Source organism: Etheostoma cragini, chromosome 8, assembly GCF_013103735.1.
Source record: "Etheostoma cragini isolate CJK2018 chromosome 8, CSU_Ecrag_1.0, whole genome shotgun sequence".
Taxonomy (NCBI): Eukaryota; Metazoa; Chordata; class Actinopteri; order Perciformes; family Percidae; genus Etheostoma; species Etheostoma cragini.
Window position 1 is genome coordinate 20923474 of NC_048414.1, and position 23554 is coordinate 20947027.

The window sequence follows — 23554 nt, forward strand, 5'->3', positions numbered from 1 at the left end:
ATTGGTCCGGTATGTTACACGAGATAAGGACAACAGGCAGGAGACCTGATCGTCACAGGGTGCGTGTGTGTGTGTGTTTACAACGCCCACTTTTCACCTGGCCTTTCACCATGGGTGCTTTGATGTCACACACAGCTTCCTAAAAATAGACACAGATACACACATACACACAAAAACCTTGGCATAATCACAAGTGAGAACAACCAGAAAGGATTTAGGCTAGGGGCGGAGACAGTCTCTTGTGTGTTTGTCATAAAGATATGCCTGATTATATTTGAATGTGATCTTTGCAATTGTTCCATTTTTTATAGTGTGACTTAGGATGCAATGACAAAGTGTGGCGTGTAAAGTCATTTAGCATGATTTTGGGGGGTGGGGCACTGCTGCTGCCCGTGTCTTAACGAGGGCCCAAGTCAATGGTGATTAGTTTAAAGAAATACAGACAACCAAGAGCATTTTTCCCCCCCTTTCCCAGAATAATAAACCAGTGTAGCCATACTACAGTGCCGTGGAGACAGTAAGACCTACAGTATGTACGCATTAAATGTTCATGAATTGTTTTTGATAAAGAATGTCTGATGGAGTGATTAACGACTGAAAAAACAGGGGAGAAACCATAGTACATCTGGTATATCTATGACGAGAGGTAACCAGGGGTGAGTTTGAATTGGAGCCCACACAAATGAATCAGCAAGTGATGGACCAAGAGAGGCAATAAGGGGACATGGAGAGAGTGATGGGCGAAGTGAGGGATGGATGAATGACTGCAGTGGGGGAAGACAGATAACGAGGACAGAGGGAGGGAAAGGAGGATGGCTATAGAAAGGCTAGATCATCCACAGCCCCGGTGGGGAGGACAGGAAATTACCAGCTTGGGCAGATATGGCACTGGAGTTGGTGTGTGTGAGTGTTGGGGGAGTTTTCAATGGAGACGGGAAAAATGAAAGGAGGGCATGCAGCAGGGCTAAGGAAAACTTGACAACGGAACTGATCTGGAACTGAACCCTAAATGCGTAGTGTTTTAAATTAAATAAAAATGTCTGCCACTAAGGTGTGATGATTTGTTCGCTCTTCAGTGTAGCTTTTTACTAATGTAATTGTACTGTGTCATATTATTAAGTGGTACGTTGTGTATTTTTAATTTCTGTTAGTTAGAAATAGAATATGACCGAAATGGGGAAATTTGGAGTGAAACTAAAGACTTTTTACACAGCCAACAATTTGTCTTTTTTGCTTTTTGAAAATGTTTTGGGCATTTATTTGACAGGACACCTGAGTCCTGTCACAGTAAAAAGGGACCGAGAGGGGAAATGTCTTGCAGCAAAGGGCCGCAGGTCAGAGTCAAACCCTGCATCGAGGAGTTAACCTCTATATGTGGGCGCCCGCTCTACCAACTGAGTTCACCGGACGCCCTCACAGCCGACATTTTGATTTACCAAGCACGTATAATTAATAACTAACCACAAATTGCTGCGTTGCACTGCGTACATTTCTGGAAAAGAGTTGTCGTTAATGTAATTATTGTGACGGTGACTTAAAACTAGTGAATGTACCTCGTTATTTGTAATTATCATCATTCTATTGATATTCCTGTCATTGCTGTATGGTTTACAAGTGCATTCCTTCTTATCTGTGTATCAGTTTTCTGTTTTATCTGTATAATCTTTTTATTTCAGTGTAAGCGTGTGTGTGTGTGTGTGTGTGTGTGTGTGTGTGTGTGTGTGTGTGTGTATATCACAGTTTGACCGCATCTGACAGTTTCTGTGCACTGACATCTGTCGTGAGTGTTGAGCTAATATTCTAAAATGATGTCATACGTTGCTGTTTTCATGTTGCTTAACCCGGCCTACACATGTGTGTCTGTCTCCTATTTGCAGAGGAGGGCATCAATCACGAATGCAAGCTGTGTAACCAGATGTTTGATTCACCTGCCAAGCTGCTTTGCCACCTGATAGAGCACAGTTTCGAAGGCATGGGAGGTACCTTCAAGTGTCCCGTGTGCTTCACAGGTGAGAGACAGACACACGCAAACCCACATTCACCTTCAAGAACCACAGCACAGAAAACTCCTACTCACTTTTGTCTTATCTGCTTTGCATTTAAAATGGACACAGAGATATGGCGAACACACAAATACACAAACTACACAGCAGAGACTTCACTCTAGCATACCATAGCAAACTATTAACAAGTAGAAGGGCACTCGGAGTGCACAGACCTCCGCCATAAAATGTTAAAGGTTAACCCTTGCCAAAATGCAACCTAGGGTCTTTTTGTGAATACCAGTACACAGTACCAGAGTCAAACTTTGCACTTTTAAGATATATAGATGTTTTTTTCGGTTTTTGGTCAAATGGCCTTTCAAATGGGAGTGCAAGGGGCACTACTATGATTGCATCAAAATCACTATCTTTAAAGAATAAAGAAGGCTTGACTGAATGGGAAACTTTGCTCCAAGTATCACCAGGGGCTCTACACAGTCCAGCATTGACAACATTGTTTGTGTTCACAGAGTTCACTAAAAAGAAGTTGTTGTTGTTGTTGTTGTTTATGCTATCCGCCATCTTGTCAGTCAAAAAGAATCGATCTCTGACTACATCTGAACGGACTCCATAGGAGGAAAAGTCATTCTTATATGAGGCTCCTTTTTCGACTACAAGGGCAATGTGGTTTTTCACCAACAACAAAACAAGAAATTATTTGTGCATTCATATGGATCTTTCCATCTTTACTCTCCTCCGTGTTAATTTGCATTCGGAGATTGACACTTTTTGATTGGCGACATGGCAGCGAGCGAAAAAACCTTTCTTTTTAGTAAACTCTGAGTACAAAAACAATGTTCCCAATGCTGGAGTTCATGTGTAGAGCCCTGGTGATACTTGGAGCAAAGTTAAATTTTGTGTCGAACCTTCTTCGTGTTTTGAAAATAAGTGATTTTGATGCAATCATAGAAGTACCCCTAGCACTCCCATTCAAAAGGCCATTTGACCAAAAACTACAATACGGTTCATCTTAAAAGTGGCCTTTCCGTCCTATTTATGGTTTGAAACGCTAATACTAAAGATTGTAGAACTGTTGTTTTGTGTTTTAGCTGTACCGCAGTCTCTTCTAATCATGGATGAATATGAAGCCAAAAGTGTAATAGCCGTGCCACCAAGGATAGCATGTTCCTTATTAAAGCAAACTAACACTACCACACCTTCTCTAAGCACCAAACCAGTCACAGCTTGTCACTTATTTTGGTAAAAATGCCAGATAATGTTAATATTGCGGCTGGAAGCAAGGTTTGCACTTAGATCTCCCCATGAATCAGCTCCAGTACAAGTCATAGTAGCTCAGTAAATGGCTCTCTCTGGGTTACCTGCATCATGATGCATGCAGTAGAGTAAATGAAACCCTTTTGGGCTAACAGTAAGATTACATCAGGAACATTCATTGTTTTAACTGTGGGAGTAATATTCCAGCAGGGTGCTGCTGCTGCTGAAGAACTACTGATATGAATAGTATCAATGGTACTGAAATATGAAGTACCTTGTGGCTCTTAAATCCACTGGAGGACCCAAACAAAATGCTGGATGACCAAATTAGACCTGTGGTTTGGTGTAATTTACCAGAAACTAAGTCTGCGCCTTTGTTCTCTCACCCCCTCCCATCTCTTCACTCCTTATCTCCAATCTCTCTCTCTCCCTTTCCCTCCCCCAGTTGTTGAGTTTGTGAGTTTGTGTTGTGTGCCTCACACCCCCCAGGTACACAGCAATGCTTTAAACTTTAACTCTATTCCTTGGTGGCTTATGAATTAGTAAGATGGGCACCACTCCTATGGGGATGCTTAATAATTCAACACACACACACTCACAGTGAAAACCAAAAGTTTACTGAAACAAAGGGGAGAGAAAGAAAGAGAAAAAAAGTGTACTAGACAACACTGGAGTAGAAAGAAAAAAGAGATAAAAGGGATAATTTATTGATAAATATCACAAGATCTGCTGAGGATAGCTCTTCCTGTTTTCTCTCCTTCTTTCTCTTGCTCCCCACTGTTTTTTTCTTTCTATCATGTATGCTCCCTCCTTTCAGTCAGCCTTCATTTGCTTTGTTTGTGGGTGTTTGTGGGGTTAGTTGTACTGAAAATTCAGTTGCCATTTAATTCATTCTCTGCTGGTAAAGTACATAGCAGTGCCGTTAAATTTAACAGTCTCGATTATCTTTAACAGACAGACACAGGATCAGTTTTCTTCAGAGTTTGGATTTAACCATCCAAAAATGTGGCAAATAGTATGATTGCTAATCCCATTAGAAGGTTCTGGTAAATGATGTCGGCTTTAGTTTGGCCCCAGCAACAGACATGTCCGCAACAATGCAGATTCATCTTTTTGCCTATCAACTCAAATGTTCCCTTCTGCTCATTTCCTTAAGATTTGGTCTGGTGAATTCAGTTGTGGCTAGCCTGTGCTGACTAATAAACACGGTGCAACTTGTGCTGTTTTTGTCCCTTCCCCAGTGTTTGTGCAGGCCAACAAGCTCCAGCAGCACATTTTTGCCGTCCATGGCCAGGAAGACAAGATATATGACTGTTCCCAGTGTCCGCAGAAGTTTTTCTTTCAGACAGAACTACAGGTAGGTGCCCTTAACTCTATTTCTATGTTGAACATGACTGTCTGTCTGTGTTTAGCTCTCTGGCATAAATTAGGAACTGATTGTTTGCAGGTACACTGACCTGTGTGCCTCACCCTATCAGAAGAAGTGTAGTTAATATATATATATATATATATATATATAAAATCATTTTACAGAATCGCTCCATCTACTGTTCATCTGTATTTCTCCCTCCACTCTCTTTCCATTCCTATGTCCTTCTCTTTCCATCTCTCCTCACGAGGTCGGAGCAGGGTTCTGGCAGGCCCCATGTCATTAGGGGTCCAGACATATTTGTGTGTTTGTGTGCGCGTATGAAAGAGAAGAGAGGATATAAGTCACCCAAGAGTAGGTCCTGGGCCAGCTGTGGCCGGGTCTGTGATGATGTAAACCTTCCTGTCCTCTTCCATTTCTTCTCCCCGTGGTCTCTCATAGCCCTTTGGCACAGAACTAGTAACCTGCAAAGTCTGCAGGTCAAACACCAATGCTGTTAAAGGTGAAATCTGTAACTTTCTTCATGCTGTGGCCTGCTGCGTTGACCAGAGATGTACGTAAAACACAGCCTAGTTGTTGTGGAAGATTGTGTGAAAGCCTGTAGTTTATTTGAGTTAGGGCTGGGCAGTATATCCAAAATCTTCCATCCCGATATAAATGTTAATTTTATATCTCGATAACGATACATATGTCAAGATATGGCATGTTCACTGGTAGTTAATTAAATAATGAAATGGGCTGTGTAAAATAAACACATGGTAAAGCCTATTTTTGTCTTTTTGTCATTTGGTTGTCATTTTTGCGGTTTGGCCGCTGGTTTTTCAACGTTGCGCTTGTAGCAATATAGAAAAATACTGCATGTACAATAGACATTTTTATGTTGTTTTGCCCAGCCTCAATTCACAAAAAAAACTTGGAAGATTAAACAGCTAATAAGGAATGATGCTTATGATGATTAATTTTGATGCTTAGAAAGATGCTTAGTGTGTAATGCATCTATTGATCCTGTCAGACTGGTGCAACCCTACAAACCATGTTGTAGATGACCAACAGATCAACTTGTCTTAGTAGCAGAGTATCCAGAGTACCTTCGATGATGCACATTTTTGGGGCTGTGCGCTTTACAGTTCCACTACACAGATGCAAATATTTTTAATTGATCACTAAAAAACAAACTGTATTCACGTGGAATCTGCAAAAGCTCCACAACCACCATCGTGTTTGAGAGGCAGAACAAACTCAGCTTGTTGTGATATTTGACGACTCAGTCTGTACGTCCGCTACTGGATATTCCATGTTTAGTGTTCTGGGTTCATATACACGTTCGCATGCTAGAATATTCCTGAGTTTGTGCTTCATAAAGAACACAAGTGGCTTTTGTCAACTTCTTGGAAGCTTGGTGCTTTTTGGCAATAAGTATAACTTCTCTCATAGTCTAAAACTCTACTCTCCACCACAGAAGGATACATTTGAGTTTGCGCCGCAGCCAGTAATATCTATAGTGGCACAAGGCCTGCACTCCATAACTGCTGTGTTGGACTGGTACATAATTGGAAAAGTGGTTGGTGAGGGTGTTGGATTTAGACAACAAAAAGTCAAAATAAGAAATCCTGTTTAAGAAATTCTGCCAGTGGAATTCACAAAGGCCTGCCCCAGCCACCACAAACAAAGAGAGACACACACTAAAGGTCCTTGTACACTGCAGCCGAAATTTATGTTTGAAAAAAATAAAATACAACCTCACGTTGTGTCAGTGATTTTTACACACTGCCTCCGAAAATTTTGTCATGACAGGTTCAACTTTATGCGTTTTTTCCAATCCGCAAAAACATTTTGATGTGTTTTGACAAGGAGAAGGCATCAGCCTATCCAGAAATGCACCACCAAAAGACGTAAAAAGGACTGCCAGCGAAGTAATGGTACTGTCAACGGAGACAAGCAACGGGTGAAGTGAGGGAGAAGAAGAGAGAGGCAGAGCAACAGCAGCGTCAAATTTTGTGTTGATTTGCGAAATGTTTTGCGACGGATTAATTAATACGCATCAGACTCAGTGTGCAAGGTCTCTGCGGGTGACAAACATTTTTTGGGGGGCTAAGTGTACAATAACCTTAAGACACACACACACACACACAAACACAAACACACACACACACACACACGCACACACAAAGTGGCAGTGATGTAGGGCCGGAGGTGGTGGGCATATGGCTGGCCAGTCCATTTAACAGCAGGGTGGCTGCTGGACCCTGTCGGTTAATGTCTACACACAGGCACAATTCACACCTCACACACTCCAACTCACTTACACACACCTCTAAACACGCGCGCACGCACACACACACACACACACATACGCGCACACACACTTTTGCCACACACACAAACAAATTCTCTCCTTTTCTACATGCACTCCATCCTAGATGACTCCTCTCCTATTGTCTGACCAGGTTGCAACATCTTTATAACCCAAGGGATTACTGAATTGTAAAGGCCAGTTGCATAAATCAGGGTTGATAGGTTTAGATTCAAAAGAAACTTGACTATGTCTCTCAAACTGCAGACCTTAATAGGAGTTGGTTTGGTCTTCTTTTACTTTTTCCTAACATTAAAACTTTGTATAGTTAACAGTTTTAACGACTTTTCTGACTTGTATGAGAGTGGAGTCAAAGAGAGACACAGTTTATACAATATAATAATGCTAATATTTTTTTTTTCTTTAATTAAATGAAACATGGATTTACCTGTTCTCATTCTGCATCCGTTCTGGATGTCCATTTTTAGTGATATCTGAGGGGACCAGTTTCATATGGTTTGGCTTGACTCAACTACAGAGAGCTATTCTTCTCATGTATAGACTCAGCTGAGTTTGGTCAGGTCAGAAGAGTTTAATTCTGTTGTTTTCATTCTAGTTAAGTGGAGCTCAGTTCAACTTTTTTTTCTCCCTCAGCTCCTTGTACTTCTTCCTCTTTGGCTGCTGCACTCTGGCTATATCCATCTTGTTACACTTTGGTCCTGGCGTGTGTGTGTGTGTGTGTGTGTGTGTGTGTGTGTGTGTGTGTGTGTGTGTGTGTGTGTGTGTGTGTGTGTGTGTGTGTGTGTGTGAAAACTTGCAGCCTGGCCTGCCACAGTTCCATTGCCCCATGGGAGGGCTCTCTAAGTGGGCTAGACAGAAAGGCTGACTGGGGGAGATGGAGAGCTAAAACCATGGAGGTTAATGCCACTGCTAGCTGTTATTGTGTGTGTGTGTGTGTGTGTGTGTGTGTGTGTGTGTGTGTGTGCATCTGCCAGAGAAAGTAGAATGGGGTAATTTGTGTGTGTTTTAATGAGGTGCGGATGGATGAAGAAGGCTGCTTGGCCAGCTAGAAAAGGCTTTGGCCTCTTTCAACCCCTCGGAGGGGCCATATGATGTCAAGCTCACTCTCTCTTTCTCTCTCTTCCTCACACACACACCCAAGGGTCTTTGCTGCACAGACACGTTGCTGCATCATCCCCTCTCCCTCCTGATTGCACTCCCTCTCAGTGCCTCTTTCCATCTCCGTTGCTCCCTCTGCATACAAAGACGTTTGCTTTCTCTCTGCCACTCTCTCAATCACTTGCTTTCACATCTCTATCCATCTCCTACACTCCCATACCACAACTTTCACACTCTCCCTGTCTCCCTCCTTTCGTTTTCTCTTCCTCCCTCTCTCTGTCTCCCCCCGTCTGTCCCCGAAGAACCAGCCCCTATGCATATTTTAGCCCCTCTCCTCTCTTCCTCTCTTCTATGCCTCTCCCCAGTGCCCCATAAATAGTGCAGACGTAAGCTGGTAAATAAGACATGCTTTGGTGTGTGTCTGCATGGTTGTGTGTGTGTGTGTGTTTGTGTAATAAGAAATGCTGTAGCCCTGATCAGTGAGGTCCTCCTGGATCTCGCTCTGTCTTTACTCCCAGACACACAGGACTTTTCTCATTCTCTCTGTTTTGGTTTCCTTCGTTCAATAACCATGGATGTAGGAATGTTTTTTCGTATCAATGTTTTTAAAATGTCAAGTTTTCACACCTCCAACAAACAATTGTTTTTGCATTCACACAATATTTTAAGATATACATAAGAGTGCTTTATTTCCATTATCTTACCAGTATCCAAATATGTACAGCATGTACTCTTTCCCTACTGTAGAAGAATACCTGAAATAGTCATCATCTCTGACTCCCCTGTTACATTCCCTGACAGACTTCTTGATCTTCACATTCATTTTAAGGCTCCAGGGGGTGCTATACTGCAGCTTTTGCCTTTTAATGTTTCTTCCTGTCCCTTGCTCTATCCGTCACTCTTGCACTCCTCCCTAACTATCCTTTTTTCTGCCTTTCGTGCTACACAATTTCCTTTAGCACTAGTAAATATTTAACCATCGCTAGATGGGTGGATTGCTGGTCAGATGAATAAATGGATGGATGCGGGGGATCCTTCCGTTTGTTTGTGTGTTGATTCCTTCCACTGATTCTTCCGCCTTGCCCCTGTCCCAGCGGTGTTGAATATTTGAGAGTTGTGCGTGCACGCAACCACAAAGATGAGCAGGGATCTGTACCCTCATAGACCAAGTTAAAAGAACATGTAGTGTACACACAAAATGGATAAAAAACTGGGAAAGACACAGTTATGCAGAGAGGAATGGAAAAAGCAACAGCTAGACAGGAAGACAGACATACAGTTCAATGGTCTAACTCAAGAACAAATTTACATTTTAATTATGGCTGCAGCTATCGATTATTTAAATATCAAGTATTATACTGATTATTCCATTGATTAAATGAATGATGGGACAAGAAATACTTTTGCTTTATAGTAAACAGTATAAGTAAATATACAAAAGACAGGTTTTCTTTTTAGATAAAGCAACATTTGTATTGCCTAAACTGCATACCATAACAGGGATAAATGCTAATATTTTTCTAAGCACTGGCCGCATGGGCTACCAATCTCCTTAATCTGTTTGCAAAAGTAGATTTTTAGTGGCCCAAATGTAAATCTTTATGCTCCCTTTACTTTATGCCCCCTGGCTCTTTACTCTGGATATGTAAAAGTATACATGTGACTGTACAAAGCTAACAGCAGGGCTATTCAACTACACTGTTCTGGATGACTCATTGTCAGAAGGCTAAAACTCAGTGAGGAGAAATAATGAAGAATTCAGACAGCATGGCATGGTCTGATGACATCATTCATGTGCATATTAGGTAGGGCTTGTTCAAACATATTCAACAGATACCAACAGCGTGACTTCGATACCGGTTCCAAAACTATATAAATTTTATAAAAACAAAACTATATGACAACATTACACATTATGGCTCAAATCTTTTTATTATTTTTTCAGCTCCTACTATGTGACTAACATAGAGTTGTTCCTGCTTGTTTCTACGACATGTAACCTTAAAGCCAATCACAGACATAATAAGATCTTGGTAGAAGCATGCTTCATGCTTATTGGCTCACTTATGCTGATGAGATGTAGTCCTGGCCTCAGGTTTTAAAAATTGGGTATTGAATAACAAGGTATTTTTTGATACTCAATACTTTGGAGGCAATTCAATTGTCTGTAAAAAGTATGGAATTTCGTACCCAGCTCTCCAGCGGAGAGGGGCTGGTTTGTCTCCTGCAGCCGCAAATTTGAGTCAAAATTTCAAGATTCATAGCAAACTAGTTAGATAACGAACCGACAGCTTCCATTTTAGCTTGTTTGTAAAACATAGCTATTTGCAGAGAGGCGTGCTGTAGATGTTTAAACAGCGTGGTGGGCGGGATCAGCAGGCGCCATTGTTACCTTGTGTTGGGTCGTCTCTGTGGAATGGATGAGTAGACTGGATGTTTTCTATTCAGATGTTGTAGCATGGACGCAATGCAATTGTGGTAAGCAATTTTGAATTTACAATACACACTGTACAGAGTTTTTGGTTTTCTTGCCTCTTAAAATGCATCCACACTTCCTGTTTTCTTTTGCCTGTCTCTTCTCATCAAGACATCCTGTCAGCCCTAATTTGGTGTTCTCTATACCTTGTCGGAGACTCTATACCTTTAACAAAGGAATATTTGAAGGTTTCACTCCGAGCTAAAGTGGCATGGTGTGTGTGTGTGTGTGTGTGTGTGTGTGTGTGTGTGTGTGTGTGTGTGTGTGTGTGTGTGTGTGTGTGTGTGTGTGTGTGTGTGTGTGTGTGTGTGTGTGTGTGTGTGTGTAACAAGCAGTCTGTCTGTGAATAATGTTGTCTTTGTCTGAATCTAGTGTTAGTCTCACTGTCTCCCTCTAACTCAATTATGGAATGGTGTGGATGTGGCTGAACTGGCAATAGGTTGTGTTTGTGTGTGTGTGTGTGTGTGTGTGTGTGTGCATGCGGATGTGTGTGCGCGCCATTGTCTGGATGTTGCTGTCAGTTGTGAGTGTTGGGAAAGCCAGTGTGTACTCTCTGATCCATGTATCCCTTGGCTCCCTTGGTGTGTGTGTGTGTGTGTGTGTGTGTGTCTGTGTGTGTTTGTGTGTCTGTGTGTGCATATAAATTTGATCCGTAGATCCCCGTGGCGTTCCAGGGGAGGGTACTCAGCTGCTCTACCGCTCACTGGGAGACTCAGTGTTATTAGAATGGGGACCTGGGACACACACACACTCACACACACACACACACACACACACACACACACACACACATACACACACACACACACACACTCACTCACACTCACTCTCTCTCTCTCTCTCTCTCTCTCACCTCCCTGAATCCCTGGACTTGAAGGTATTTGCAGCAGGGGAAAGAGACAGAAACAAAAAGAGAATCAAAGAGAGAGCTAGAGAGACATGTGGAGAAAGACTGCAAGCCAGCCAGCCTTACCTGATACAACTACTACTGCCACCTTACCACAGCTACTACTATTTTTAGTATTAGTAGAAGTACTATTTCTTTTACAGAGCACTATCTAAGCAAATAGTTGTGCAACATTTTAGTAAAACTAAAGATTAGAACCAAAGCAATCCAACTGTATCAACTGTCAAAACTTATTCCTGCCAGACTTTTTTTCTTTTCCCTCCTACCACTTTAGCTACAAATTGCATACAAATTGTGTCCGTGGCTGTTCACACTGTTGGGATTTGTGTAGTTTTCATTGTTCCACACTGTGAATGCAAAGCAGATTGTTTTTATGTTGGATTTAACTAGAGGAAAGAAAATCTCAATATGGGACCAGTTAATCATCTGGAAATGTTCATATTTGTATGCGTGTGTACACCTGTGTGTGTGTGTTTGCATTTATGCTTTGAGGAAGTAACCACCCGAAGACCGTCAAAGCGAGGGAGGCGACAAAAAAACCCAAAATGAGTCAAAAGAAGTTACTTACTGCTTTGATGTAAAGCAGAGGAACAAAGGGACGGACACAGAGACAAAGACAAGGACAGTGAGTTAAAGAACTGAGAAAGGTACAGAAACAAAGAAATTACACTCTGCCAGCACCTGGAGGGTTTTTAACAGCTTGGACCATGTTCCTGTCATTGTGTGTGTGTGTGTGTGTGTGTGTCTTTGTGTGTGCGTGTGTCTGACCGGTGAACAGAGGCAGTGTGTCACAGAACAGGACAGACTCTGCATGATGTAGTGTTCTATCAGTCATGCCAAAATACACATGCAGATTTGGGTGCAGCACACACATACACAACTACATTTAGTCACATCATCAGATGAAAAACCCAATTCATGTATTTGTTTGGCTCTGTATAATGATTCCAATACGGAGTATACATTGCTTGTTTGTGTCAAAAGTTGGAGTTTTTGTTTCGTTTTCTTTTTTTCTGACCTGTTGAGTCTGATCTTTGTTCTCATTCGTTTTGCACATCTCCAGAATGATGGGGAAAATTCATTCTTGCTCTTTGGGCTCGTTGTCACTCTGACTGAGTTTCATTTGAAGCACACTACTAGACACAGAGCAACTATGTGACATTTTTACGTATGCATGTGTTAATAAAATGATTGACTGAATCCCTGTTTTGAGGCTGCATTAAAGGACTACTTTTCCTCAGAATGACCATTTGTCTACCAGTTGGTCACAGAGGGTTGCCTTAAATTTATGAAGAAAGTCGTGATGCATTGAAGTGATAGGGGTCTACCTGTAACAGCAAAACTACATAAAAACATATTATTAGTACTTCCCAAACATAATGCTAAAACATTACTGATTACAACTCTTCCACAACTTGTCTGAGATGCTTGCACATGTGCACAAATCATCTGTGCTGCAACTGTTCATGCAGATTGTTCCATTGACATTTTTAAATGATACAAGTTTTAAAAATGTCAATAGAACAATCTGCATCAATGTGGGAAGTACTAGTAATATGTTTTTATGTAGTTTTGCTGTTGTTACAGGTAGACCCCTATCGCTTCAATGCATCACGACTTTCTTCATAAATTTAAGGCAACCCTCTGTGACTAACTGGTATACAAATGGTCATTCTGAGGATAAAGTAGTCCTTTAATGCAGCCTCAAAACAGGGATTCAGTCAAAAATTTTATTAACACATACATACGTAAACATGTCACATACTTGCTCTGTGTCTAGTAGTGTGCTTCAAATGAAACTCGGTCAGAGTGACAACGAGCCCAAAGAGCTCCTAAAGATACATATATGTACATGTTTTGTTTTGTTGGCACATTCATCAGGCCTTCTCATGCACGTACACACACTGTTCTGCTCTCACTTTTCCCTCGTTCTTCCTCCTTCTATTCCTCCCCTTTCATTCCTTCCCATCTATTCCTCTCTCTCTCTTCCTTCACTCATCCCATTTTGATATCAGTGCTCTCTCTGTTTTTTGTTCTGCTCTTCTGCCAGTTTAGGGTTCATCGTAATAAAAAATAAATTAAAAAAAGCTGCCCCCCTAGGGACACATGGGGATTGGGCGTGTGCAGTAATATGACAGTGACACGGAAAGCCGGCACGCTCTACTGAATTGTGAGCTTGTGTGTGTGGATGGATCATGTCTGTGCATTTATTTGTACATCTGTAACCTTTAAATGCATTTTTCATTCATGTCTGCCTGACATTTTGCATTGCCGTGTGTGTGTGTGTGTGCGTGTGTGTGTGTGTGTTGTGTGCGTGCATGCATGCTGTGCATATTCCTGCTTCCTTGTAACACACATTACAGTCAGTTTCCTGCCTGTTTTTTCTGAGTGTGTTTTTGGATGCTTGTGTTTGTCTGTCTTGTCACCTATGTCTGCAGGCTCCAGTCCTCATCTGGCACTCAGCTTCACAGTCTACAAGGACCACATTCCTCAGCCGTGTGTGTGTGTGTCTGTGTGGGGGGGAATGGGAATGGGACAAATCATTCATATTTTCGAGCATACCTACATTTTTACCTACTGTATGTTGGTGTGTCATGTTATTTGTGTTGGAGGTGAGATCACTTCCTATTTCGTGTAACAGCTTCCAGCAGGGAGCTCTCACCTTTGCTGTTAATCGGGTGCAGGCCCATGCGTGTTCGCCTGTGACGTGGTGGATGTGTGTACCCTTCATGCTGTGAGTGTATTTTGGGTTGTGTTTACTGCTCCAAACCTGGCTCTTTGGGCCAGTAGCAACAGGAGAGGGGAAGTCCCCTGGGAGAAAGAAAGGGAGAGAGCTCTCCAAACAGGACATGGTCAGAGAGGTTACCTTGCTTGGGGGTGACGGAGGAGAAAAGTGCGGGTCATCGTGACTTGGCTGGAAAGAGAGGAGGTTACAGGAAATTGTGGAAAGATAATTTAAACGTAATGCGTGAAGTTCCATCTACAATAGGACGTGGTGGAGTGGGAGGGGAGCCGGGAATATGTGTCGGTGGGATGTTAAGGGCAGGGGGTGGGTTTATTTTTGATCTGCTCCCGTGGCAGCATCCTGTCCTGGACGGGTGGGGCTAAAGACAAGAGGAAGAGGGTTAAGACAGCCCATCTGCTAGTCCCAGACACACACACAGACACACACACACACACACACACACACACACACACACACACACACAGAGACATACTTTAGACACACTCACACTGTTGGAAGAGTGTCAACTCTGAGCTATAAATATACTGAACCCAGAGAATACCACAAGTCGACTAAGGTGATTTTTCATTTGGTGTTAAAAACAGTAGAGATGGGGCACACATACACTCAAACACAAACTCATACACACGCAGCAATTGGACTGCCTCCAATTACCCCCACATACACACACATTTGACACAAATTTACGTACTGACAGAACCTTGCTGATAAATGGAGGAAGCACTCACAAACACACACACGGCATTGTTCCAACAGTCGTGCTTCCTCTTCCTGTGTCTATTAGAGACTTGGCGCCTACATTTTAAGGTGTAGTTCTAACATCATTACAGAACAGCAAAGAGTGTGTGTGTGTGTTTGTGTGTGTATGTCTGTGTGTATGTGTGTTCATGTAACTAAGAGTAGCGAAGTCAGCATGGCACATGCAAACACACTGCTGTATATTTCTGCTGTACACGTGAAGCTGATCAGTTATGTCACTGATCATGTACATGCACATACTGCACACGCACACATCTATAAAGGGGACAGCGGTGCGCCTCCAACCCTCTAAAACACAACCATCAGCATCATCACCACAGCACAAAAGCCCTCGCACACACATTTAGCGTGTAGGGCAGGAGATAACGGAGACGAGCAGGACGAGGCAGATTACATTTTCTCTTATCTCTATCTCTCGGATTCCTCTGTCGCACCCTTTTCCACATGAGACGGATGTGATGAGGTGTGTGTGTGTGTGTGTGCGTGTGTGTATGTGTACACACACACACTTTTGTGTATTCTAGTCTTTGCAAATGTGTGTGTGTGTGTGTGTGTGTGTGTGTGTGTGTGTGTGTGTGTGTGTGTGTGTGTGTGTGTGTGTGTGTGTGTGTGTGTGTGTGTGTGTGTGTGTGTGTGTGTGTGTGTGTGTAATGCGACAGGGCCATATTTCCCCCGGGCCCAGGGCTCTGCAGGCTTTAGCCTCGCTCTCTCTAAGCAGTTTAGGAAAAACAATGACAGGACTCTGTATTGACTGGTCTGGCCTGGCCCTGGAAGACGGGCTGTTCCCACTACAGCACACACCCCCTCTGCTATGAAAAGAAATAGTAGATATATGGTGAAATAAAGTCCCAACCAAGGTTGATGTTCATATTTATTTTATGTAAGCCATTCAAGAACAGAGTTTTACAACAATCTAAACCACGCTGAACTGGAACTGGAAGAGGCTGACAAAATAACAGAATAAAACAAAAACACTGAAAAGGCTTCGTAGTGTACCTGTGTCTAGCATGCTGCTCTCACATGGTTGAAGCCTTTCTGGTCTCAGCGGAAACAAGAACCTGGACTTTTCCACTTCCTGGATCTCTGGATTACGCACATTTAATTTGGAATAATTTTTTTATTTATCAAGAAGCCTTCCTGTTGTTGTTTACTTTTAATGCAAATTATTTCAGTTTCTTTGCCTGCCTTACAGTAAACTCTTCCATAAGGTTCTTCTTCGCCCTGCTGCAAGGCTTTTATTGTGAAACATCTGCAGGTGTGGAATTCAGGCCTAGAACCACAGTACACACTAAATATACAAACAGTCTCCTCCTCCCCTTCACTCCTCCTCCTCACTAAGTTTTTCCATAGAATATATCAATTACTCTGCTGTAGAGCAGATGTCACACTGAGACACACGCACACACACATTTACACACACATTATTTATGCAGTGCTGCATAATCAATACTAAGAAGTTCCATACAACAACAAAAATGAAGAGAAGTAACGTGTGTGTGTGTGTGTGTGTGTGTGTGTGTGTGTGTGTGTGTGTGTCATATAGAGTGTGTAGCATGACCGACTGTCATCCCTCCATCCATTACATTCCTCTCTCATCTCTATCCTTTCCTCCATCTCTCCTCTCTCTCTCTCTCTGGACAATTTCCAGCAGTCCACTGCAGCGCTGCAAGCTCCTCCAGGGAGTGACCGTGGCCTCCCTCCCTCCATCGCTCCCTTCTCTTCCTCTGTCCCTCCCTCCATCCCTTGCTTCGTCTACAAATCAATACGCCAGCAGCAGGACCCAAAGAACCTGAGGGAAAGCGCGCGCACACACACACACACACACACACACACACACACACACACACACACACACACACACACGCTCTCTCTCTCTCCCCATTTGCTCCACTTCTTTACTTTCTACTTCCCCATTTCCTTGTTGAAATCCTCCTACTATTGGGTCAATTTCTAATTTCTAAAGGTGTAATAACAAAAGCCTCCTCTCCTCTCCTCTCCTCTCCTCTCCTCTCCTCTCCTCTCCTCTCCTCCTCTCCTCTCGTGTTAAACATGGTCACCTAAAGAGGAATGAGCCTGACCTCTTCTGGCGATGAGAGGAAATGCAGCCAGTCACCTCCTCGGTGGTGCGGAGAGGCTGAGGGTGAGAGAGAGAATGATAGAGTGAAAGGCAGCAGACAGAAAGAGAGAGAGAGGAGGGTTTTCTATCATAATGGGGTCAGTGGCTCCCTCTGAGATCTGCTTCATCACTGGAGAGGCCTACACACAAACACACACACACACACACATTTACAGGAACAAACACTTTTTTCACTGTCCCGTTCATTATTTTAATTCTCATTTTCTCACCAATTTCTCTGAAACCCTTCTACGGTGTGTGTCACTGACTGACTGACTGACTGACTGTGTGTGTGTGTGTGTGAGAGTGAGAGAGTGAGAGAGAGACATTAATACCCTTTGCTTTTCCCTGGACGGGCTAGCTTGGCCTCTAAAGCTGAGTGATAGACATGCTCATACACTGTTTCTGTACTGTATCTCTCGCTCACTCTCACACACACATGCACACCAAAGGGCTCAACAAAACATGCACAGCAAGATAAGGACCATAGAATGACAAATAAGTATTTATCAACCCCAAACCACATATAATCCTTCACATTTCTGTCCCCATCCACCCCTCCTCGCCTCTCTGTTCTGTTCATCCCCCTATCTCCTTTTTTTTCCCCTTTCTCTCATCCGCTGTTCTTTTTTGTCTCCTTTTTTTCTGTAGTGGGGCCTATCAGAGAGAGAGAGAGAGAGAGAGAGAGAGAGAGCTGCTGTTAGTGATGGTGAAGGGTGGGGGGGGTTGATTGGGAAGATCTCACTGGGAATTGTGTGTGTCTGTAAGTGAGAGTGTGTATGTGCGAATAAGCAGAAATGATAAGGAAGTATTTCAGAGGGAATGTGTGTGTGTGTGTGATTTAGGGAATGTTTCACAGGGATAAAGCACAGTCTGGGGAAGATGATGTGGAGGAAAACATCCTAGTGGAAAAATCTCTGATACACAAACACACGCACAAACACACAAATTCCCAGAGATATCTTTCCAATCATCTCCCCATCTTACACACACACACACACACACACACACACACACACACACACACACACACACACACACACACACACACACACACACACACACACACACACACACACACACACACACACACACACACACACACACACACACTTACACATACACACACACAGACAGTATCTCCCCAGCTTTAGATGTGATTCTAGCCAAGTTCCAAACCAGCAAAATCCAGATTATCACAAGTTCAGTTCCCCATTGCAGTTGATATGGAACAGCCACAGAGGACTGATATTGTGTGTGTGTGTGTGGCTGTGTGTGTGTGTGGCTGTGTGTGTGTGTGTGTGTGTGTGAGAGAGAGAGAGAGAGAGAGAGAGAGAGATAATGAGTATTGAAGAAAACTCAAATTCGTAAATTTTTGTGTTACAGTCCACAAGGAGAAGCCTGTACAAGTTAACGTGCATTTATCTTGCAGTAAGAAAGTTCAACATATTATAAGTTGTGTGTGTGTGGGCAGCATAGTGTGTGTGTGTGTTTTTTTTTTATGCGTGCCTTCCTCCGTCCATTCATATCCATCTCTGAATCCGCCACTCTAATTTTTACCTAGAGATCACTGCACTGGTCTTCCTTTGTGCTCTCACTGCGGTTTTGAATATTAATTTTGGAAGAAAAAAAGGTGCTTCTTGCATTGTGATTATAGATTGATGTGTAGAGCGCTGATGCCTTTGGAGAGGTGCGAGTTTAGTTGTCTCCGGGGTATGGAGACCGTCTCTGTAAAATATGAATCACAATTTCAAAAGACACTAGGGTTTCGCACATCTGAATAAACAAATCAAGGCGCTAGGTTCCAGCAGACCAGAAAACAAAACCACAACAAATATTATATGATCTGTAATTATTTGGTTCGGACTAAAACCAAGTTCGGCTTTTATTAGATGACCAGATATGTATTTGGGTGTGCTAATATGTGCAAAAATATAAACACATGCGTGAAGTTGAGTGAGTGCCGCACATTTATTTTGTTCCCCATAGAAACCACCTTTAATAATGTTGTCATAACAACATAAGCATTTAATTTCTGTTTGTTTTGCACTGCATGGTGAATTTTAAAAAGTTCCAAAGTGCTACAACATGTGTATGAATACATGGTTTTATATCCTAAATACAATGGCACACAGTTTTCAGAATATTTAACTTTTTTTTCTAGCTCTCAATCTTTTGTGAGCGACGATACCACAGTTCTGTGCCCACTAGTTTGTGCTGTTTTTTTTTTCATCTTCTTTTCTTTCTCTTCTTTCGTCAGACTATGTATAAAGGGAGGAGGCCTCGCTGCCTGTGCTGTGGGAGGCAGTTGTGTTTCTGTTCTTTTCTCTTCTATTATTGGGTGGGGGTGCAAGTGGAAAGCACTATGCTCACGTAGCCCATTATTTCGCTCATCATGGGTTCTCACTTTTTTCCCTCTATCTCTCCCTCTCCCTCTCTCCCTCCAGAACCACACACTGAGTCAGCACGCGCAGTGAGACCGCGGCCCGGCAGGATCTCTCGGCTCAGCCGGGGCCCCCGACCCGGAGCCGGCAGGGGACTCCCATCTCCACATCACAGCCAATCAAAGTGTCATTTGCTACTCACATGTAAAACTCTAACGATCGCGCCACTGGGCGCGGCTATTAGGAGCAGCGGGGGAAAGGAATATTAATGGGATATGCTATTAAATAAAGAAAAGGAAAAAGTGGGTGAGAGAAACGGTAAGAGCTAGATGAAGGAAAGGGAGAAGTAAAAAAAAAAAAAAAAAAAGGTATTGTATGTGCAGTATTTTTTATTGTCCCTGCCAACCCCGACCTCCCCCACCAGCTTCTTCCTCCTCCCCTCTTCTTTCCTCTCCTCCCAACCATCACCCGCCTGGTCAGGCATTTTATTTTATTTTTTAACAATAGAAAAGGAAAAAAAAGACCCTTTGTTTTGGGATTTTGTTTTAATAGATTGTAGGAAAAAGCTTCACTTTCTCGCCCCCTCAGTTGCTTATTGTATTTAACTTCATAGGTGCCAATTTCTTTGATTTTTTTCTTTCTGCCATTTGCTCTTATTTTCTTTTTCATTTTTGTACCTTTCATTTCTCGCCGTAAGTAGGTACTTGTGCTGTGTTGTGATTGTTTGTTTGCCAGTCGAAATATTCCTGAGTCCCCCCCCCCCCCCCACAACTCTCCTTTTTATGATTATTGTTATATATTTTTTTCCTTTTTGTAATTACTATCAAAAAAAGACATCAAACTAAATAAAGTGCAGAAAACCATACAGATGTTTCTTTTTTTTTATTGGGTTTTCCAGTCTCTATGGAGCCTATAATGGTTATTGTAAAAATGAATATCATCGATTTCAGTGCGTCTGGTCAATGACTGCTTTTTAAATGTGAATTAACCAGATTGCAATAATCTAGTACAGACAACAAAAGATAAAACAAATAAATACATGACAAATAAAGATGTTCTGTGTGATGTGCATTTCTTCAGAAGAGCTAATTCTGAGAACTGTGTATGTATATACCTCAAGTGTCATCAATCAGTAATGCCTAATCTTCAAGTCGTGTAGTAATACTAAGCGTGGGGTCGGGGGGGGGAACTAGCTCTGTCCGTAGGAGTTGGGTAGGGAACCGGAGGGACGCTGGTTCAAGTCCCCGTACGGACCGAAGTATGGTGTTGGACTGGTAGTTGGAGAGGTGGCAGTTCCCCTCCTGGACATTGCCATGGTGCTCTTGAGCAAGGCACCGAACCCGCAACTGCTCAGGGCACCTTTCCATGTGCAGCCCCCCCACTCTGACATCTCTCCATTAGTGCATGTAAAGGTACTGAGAATGTGTGTGTAATTTAGGCCTGTGTGTAATATAACATATAGCACATTTCATGCAGCAAGGCAGTTCAGAGTGCTGTACATAATGTATTCTAAACATTTAAGGTTCCTAACAAGGATGTAAAGACTCTTCTATGGGGTCACAAGATGACTAATGGGATAACAAGGAGAAAAAACTAATTTTTGCTACGTGTACTTTTCTCTAATCTGCTTATTTTCTTGTGAGATGTCTTCAATGCACACTCCAGCACAGTGGAAGTCTTCATATCCAGTCTGGGTGATGTTAATGTCACTGCAGTGTAAACATGAGGTAATAATACCTTTTAGGAGAGTGGAGTCCAGAAAACTTTCATCCAAGAGATCTCAAGGAGATTGGTTAGATCAGATCACAGGCCACTTTCAAAACCTTAAGGAACAATTCCTGTAGCTGTGACAACATTAACACCCACACTGTAAATCCAAGGGATTTAGCGACAGGTGCAAAGTTAATGTTCCAATCCACACATTACTGATACTGTAGCATTACACACAGTACTGATTATTATAGTTGTTGGCAAAATTCTTCCATCTCCATTGCCACAAAAGAGCATAAACTAGCATATCTGGCACTGGCCGTATACCCAGTGACTTCATTTACAAGGAAGACTGTGGGATTGATCACACTTTTCCACAATCATCTCGGAAATTATATGATAAAATAAATACATTCAGCTGTTTGTGATTTTTAGTAGAGTGTGTGTCCTTCCTTTTACTGCAGTCAGTAACAAGTCCCAGCTAATGTGTCATAAGCCAGCAGTCAATGCTGTAAATAATTTTGAAATGGAAAACACAATTTTGAATAACAGATTTCTATACCATATAATAACTGCATTTAACAAAGTGCCCTTAGATTTCAAATATCTTTGAGTTCCAAGAGTGTAAACAGTACCTGGCTCCCAGTTATTTTGGAAAATGCCACATGGGCCATGTTATGCAATAGCCTACATAAGTGTGAGAATGTTTAGTGCCAGTAATAAGTTAGGGGGATCAGCAAAGTGATCACAAATCATCCAGATGGCGATATGAATGTCTATACCAATTATTATTATTAGTTATAGTAATTCAACAAATAGTTGTTGAGATACTTCAAACCACAAAAGCCATCCAGAGGAAGGAAAAGTCAGAGGATTACCAAAGTCAGTCGGATTCATCGCCTAGGACAGGGACCCCTTACGTGAAAGAGAGACAGAGCTGGGACCTCCTACTACTATATTGTATAAAATTGAGTGTCCTATTATACTAGGCCAGAGGGATATATATGAATGGATTTTCATATATTATTCATACATAATGTTTTAATATTAAACATGTACTGTGTGGGGAAGGCACAGCAAATCCTTAAGCTTAAATGTACCTGTGAATGGCTACCAAAGTGGCTACTTACCCTTTCATCGATGTAAAGCCTCTCGTCAATGTTGTGTAAATTAAATGTTATTTTTCTACACAAATAGGCTGATTGAATTTTAAAATTCAATAATGTGGCAGGATCTCCTGCAGTAACTCTGAGGACCCCCTGTTGAAGATCTCTGGTCTAGGAACCAGGAAAAAGACTGTACCTGTAGGCGTTTTTCCACTGCACGACTCGCCTCGAAATCTACTCGCCTTTTTTGGCTTCTAACGAGAAAAAAGTTCCTGGTACCTGCTAACAGGTACTTTTTGTAGTACTACGCCAGTCAAGGTTCCAAACGAGCTGAGGCAATACCAAAAGGTGACGCGAAAACCTGCAGACTACTGATTGGTCGGAGAGAGTCACTAGTCACTGCGTCGTCATTGCTGGCGACGGATGGTGGTGGGGGGGGGGGGGGGGGGGGGGGGGGGGGGGGGGGGGGGGGGGGGGGGGGGGGGGGGGGGGGCAATCTGCAATAGAATAGTAGAGGCGAGTCACGTAGGTACCATTAATGAAAAAAAGCCCCTTCTCCAGGTAAGTCAAATGGCTGCTGCTCTATGCATCTAGTATGCTTGCTTTTCCCTAACTTAATGTCCTGTTTATGCCCAATTTCCTACCCTACCTAATATGTTAAGTAACTTTGAAATAGTTAACAATTTTTGGTTCCCAGAACGTTCTGGGAACGTTCGTTTTTGGTTGTGGGAACGTTCCCTGAAGGGTTTTTTTGGTTGTAGTTTGTTTGTCTGTAGGTTAATTGGAAGGTTTTCTTAACGTTCCCGGAACGTTCGTTTTTGGTTACAGTGAACGTTCTCGGAACGTTCCCCTAACGTTCTCTAAAAGTTACAACCTTAGGAACCTTGGAACGTTAGGCGAACGTTCCAAAAACGTTGCAACCTTTAGCGAGCGCTAGGGGAACGTTCCCTTAACGTTGCAACCATTAGAGAACGTTAGGGGAACGTTCCCTTAGCGTTGCAACCCTCAGCGAACGTTACGGAACGGTCTCTTAACTAAGGTGACCAGATTTCTCAGACAAAATCCGGGGACATTTTCAGCTCCGAAGCGTATTAACCTCCAAAATAAGTTATGTTTTTACTTTTGTAAAACTTAAAACGGGGACATTAGACCTAGAGGTGTTCTCATTAGGGGCTGAGCCCCCCCCCCCCCAAGGTCTGATCCTAGACCCACCCCTGCTGCTACTTCCTACTCCACTCCACTACACGTCAGAGGGGAATGTTTCAAAATAGAAAGTCCTAATATTTCAAGATAAAAAAATACTAATACTTCA

At 42.5% G+C, this 23554-nt stretch overlaps 1 protein-coding gene across 4 annotated transcripts in view; it reads left to right on the plus strand.

Moving 5' to 3' along the window:
- znf423 (zinc finger protein 423) overlaps positions 1-20479 on the plus strand; it is a 147306-nt gene extending 126827 nt beyond the window's left edge. For all 4 annotated transcript variants that reach the window (XM_034878140.1, XM_034878142.1, XM_034878141.1 and 1 more), the window contains 3 exons: positions 1878-2009; positions 4499-4614; positions 19490-20479. In XM_034878140.1, the coding sequence (XP_034734031.1) occupies positions 1878-2009; positions 4499-4614; positions 19490-19519 (278 nt within the window). In that variant the 3' untranslated portion in view covers positions 19520-20479. The remainder of the gene's footprint in view (positions 1-1877; positions 2010-4498; positions 4615-19489) is intronic.
- The last annotated feature ends 3075 nt before the right edge of the window (positions 20480-23554 follow it).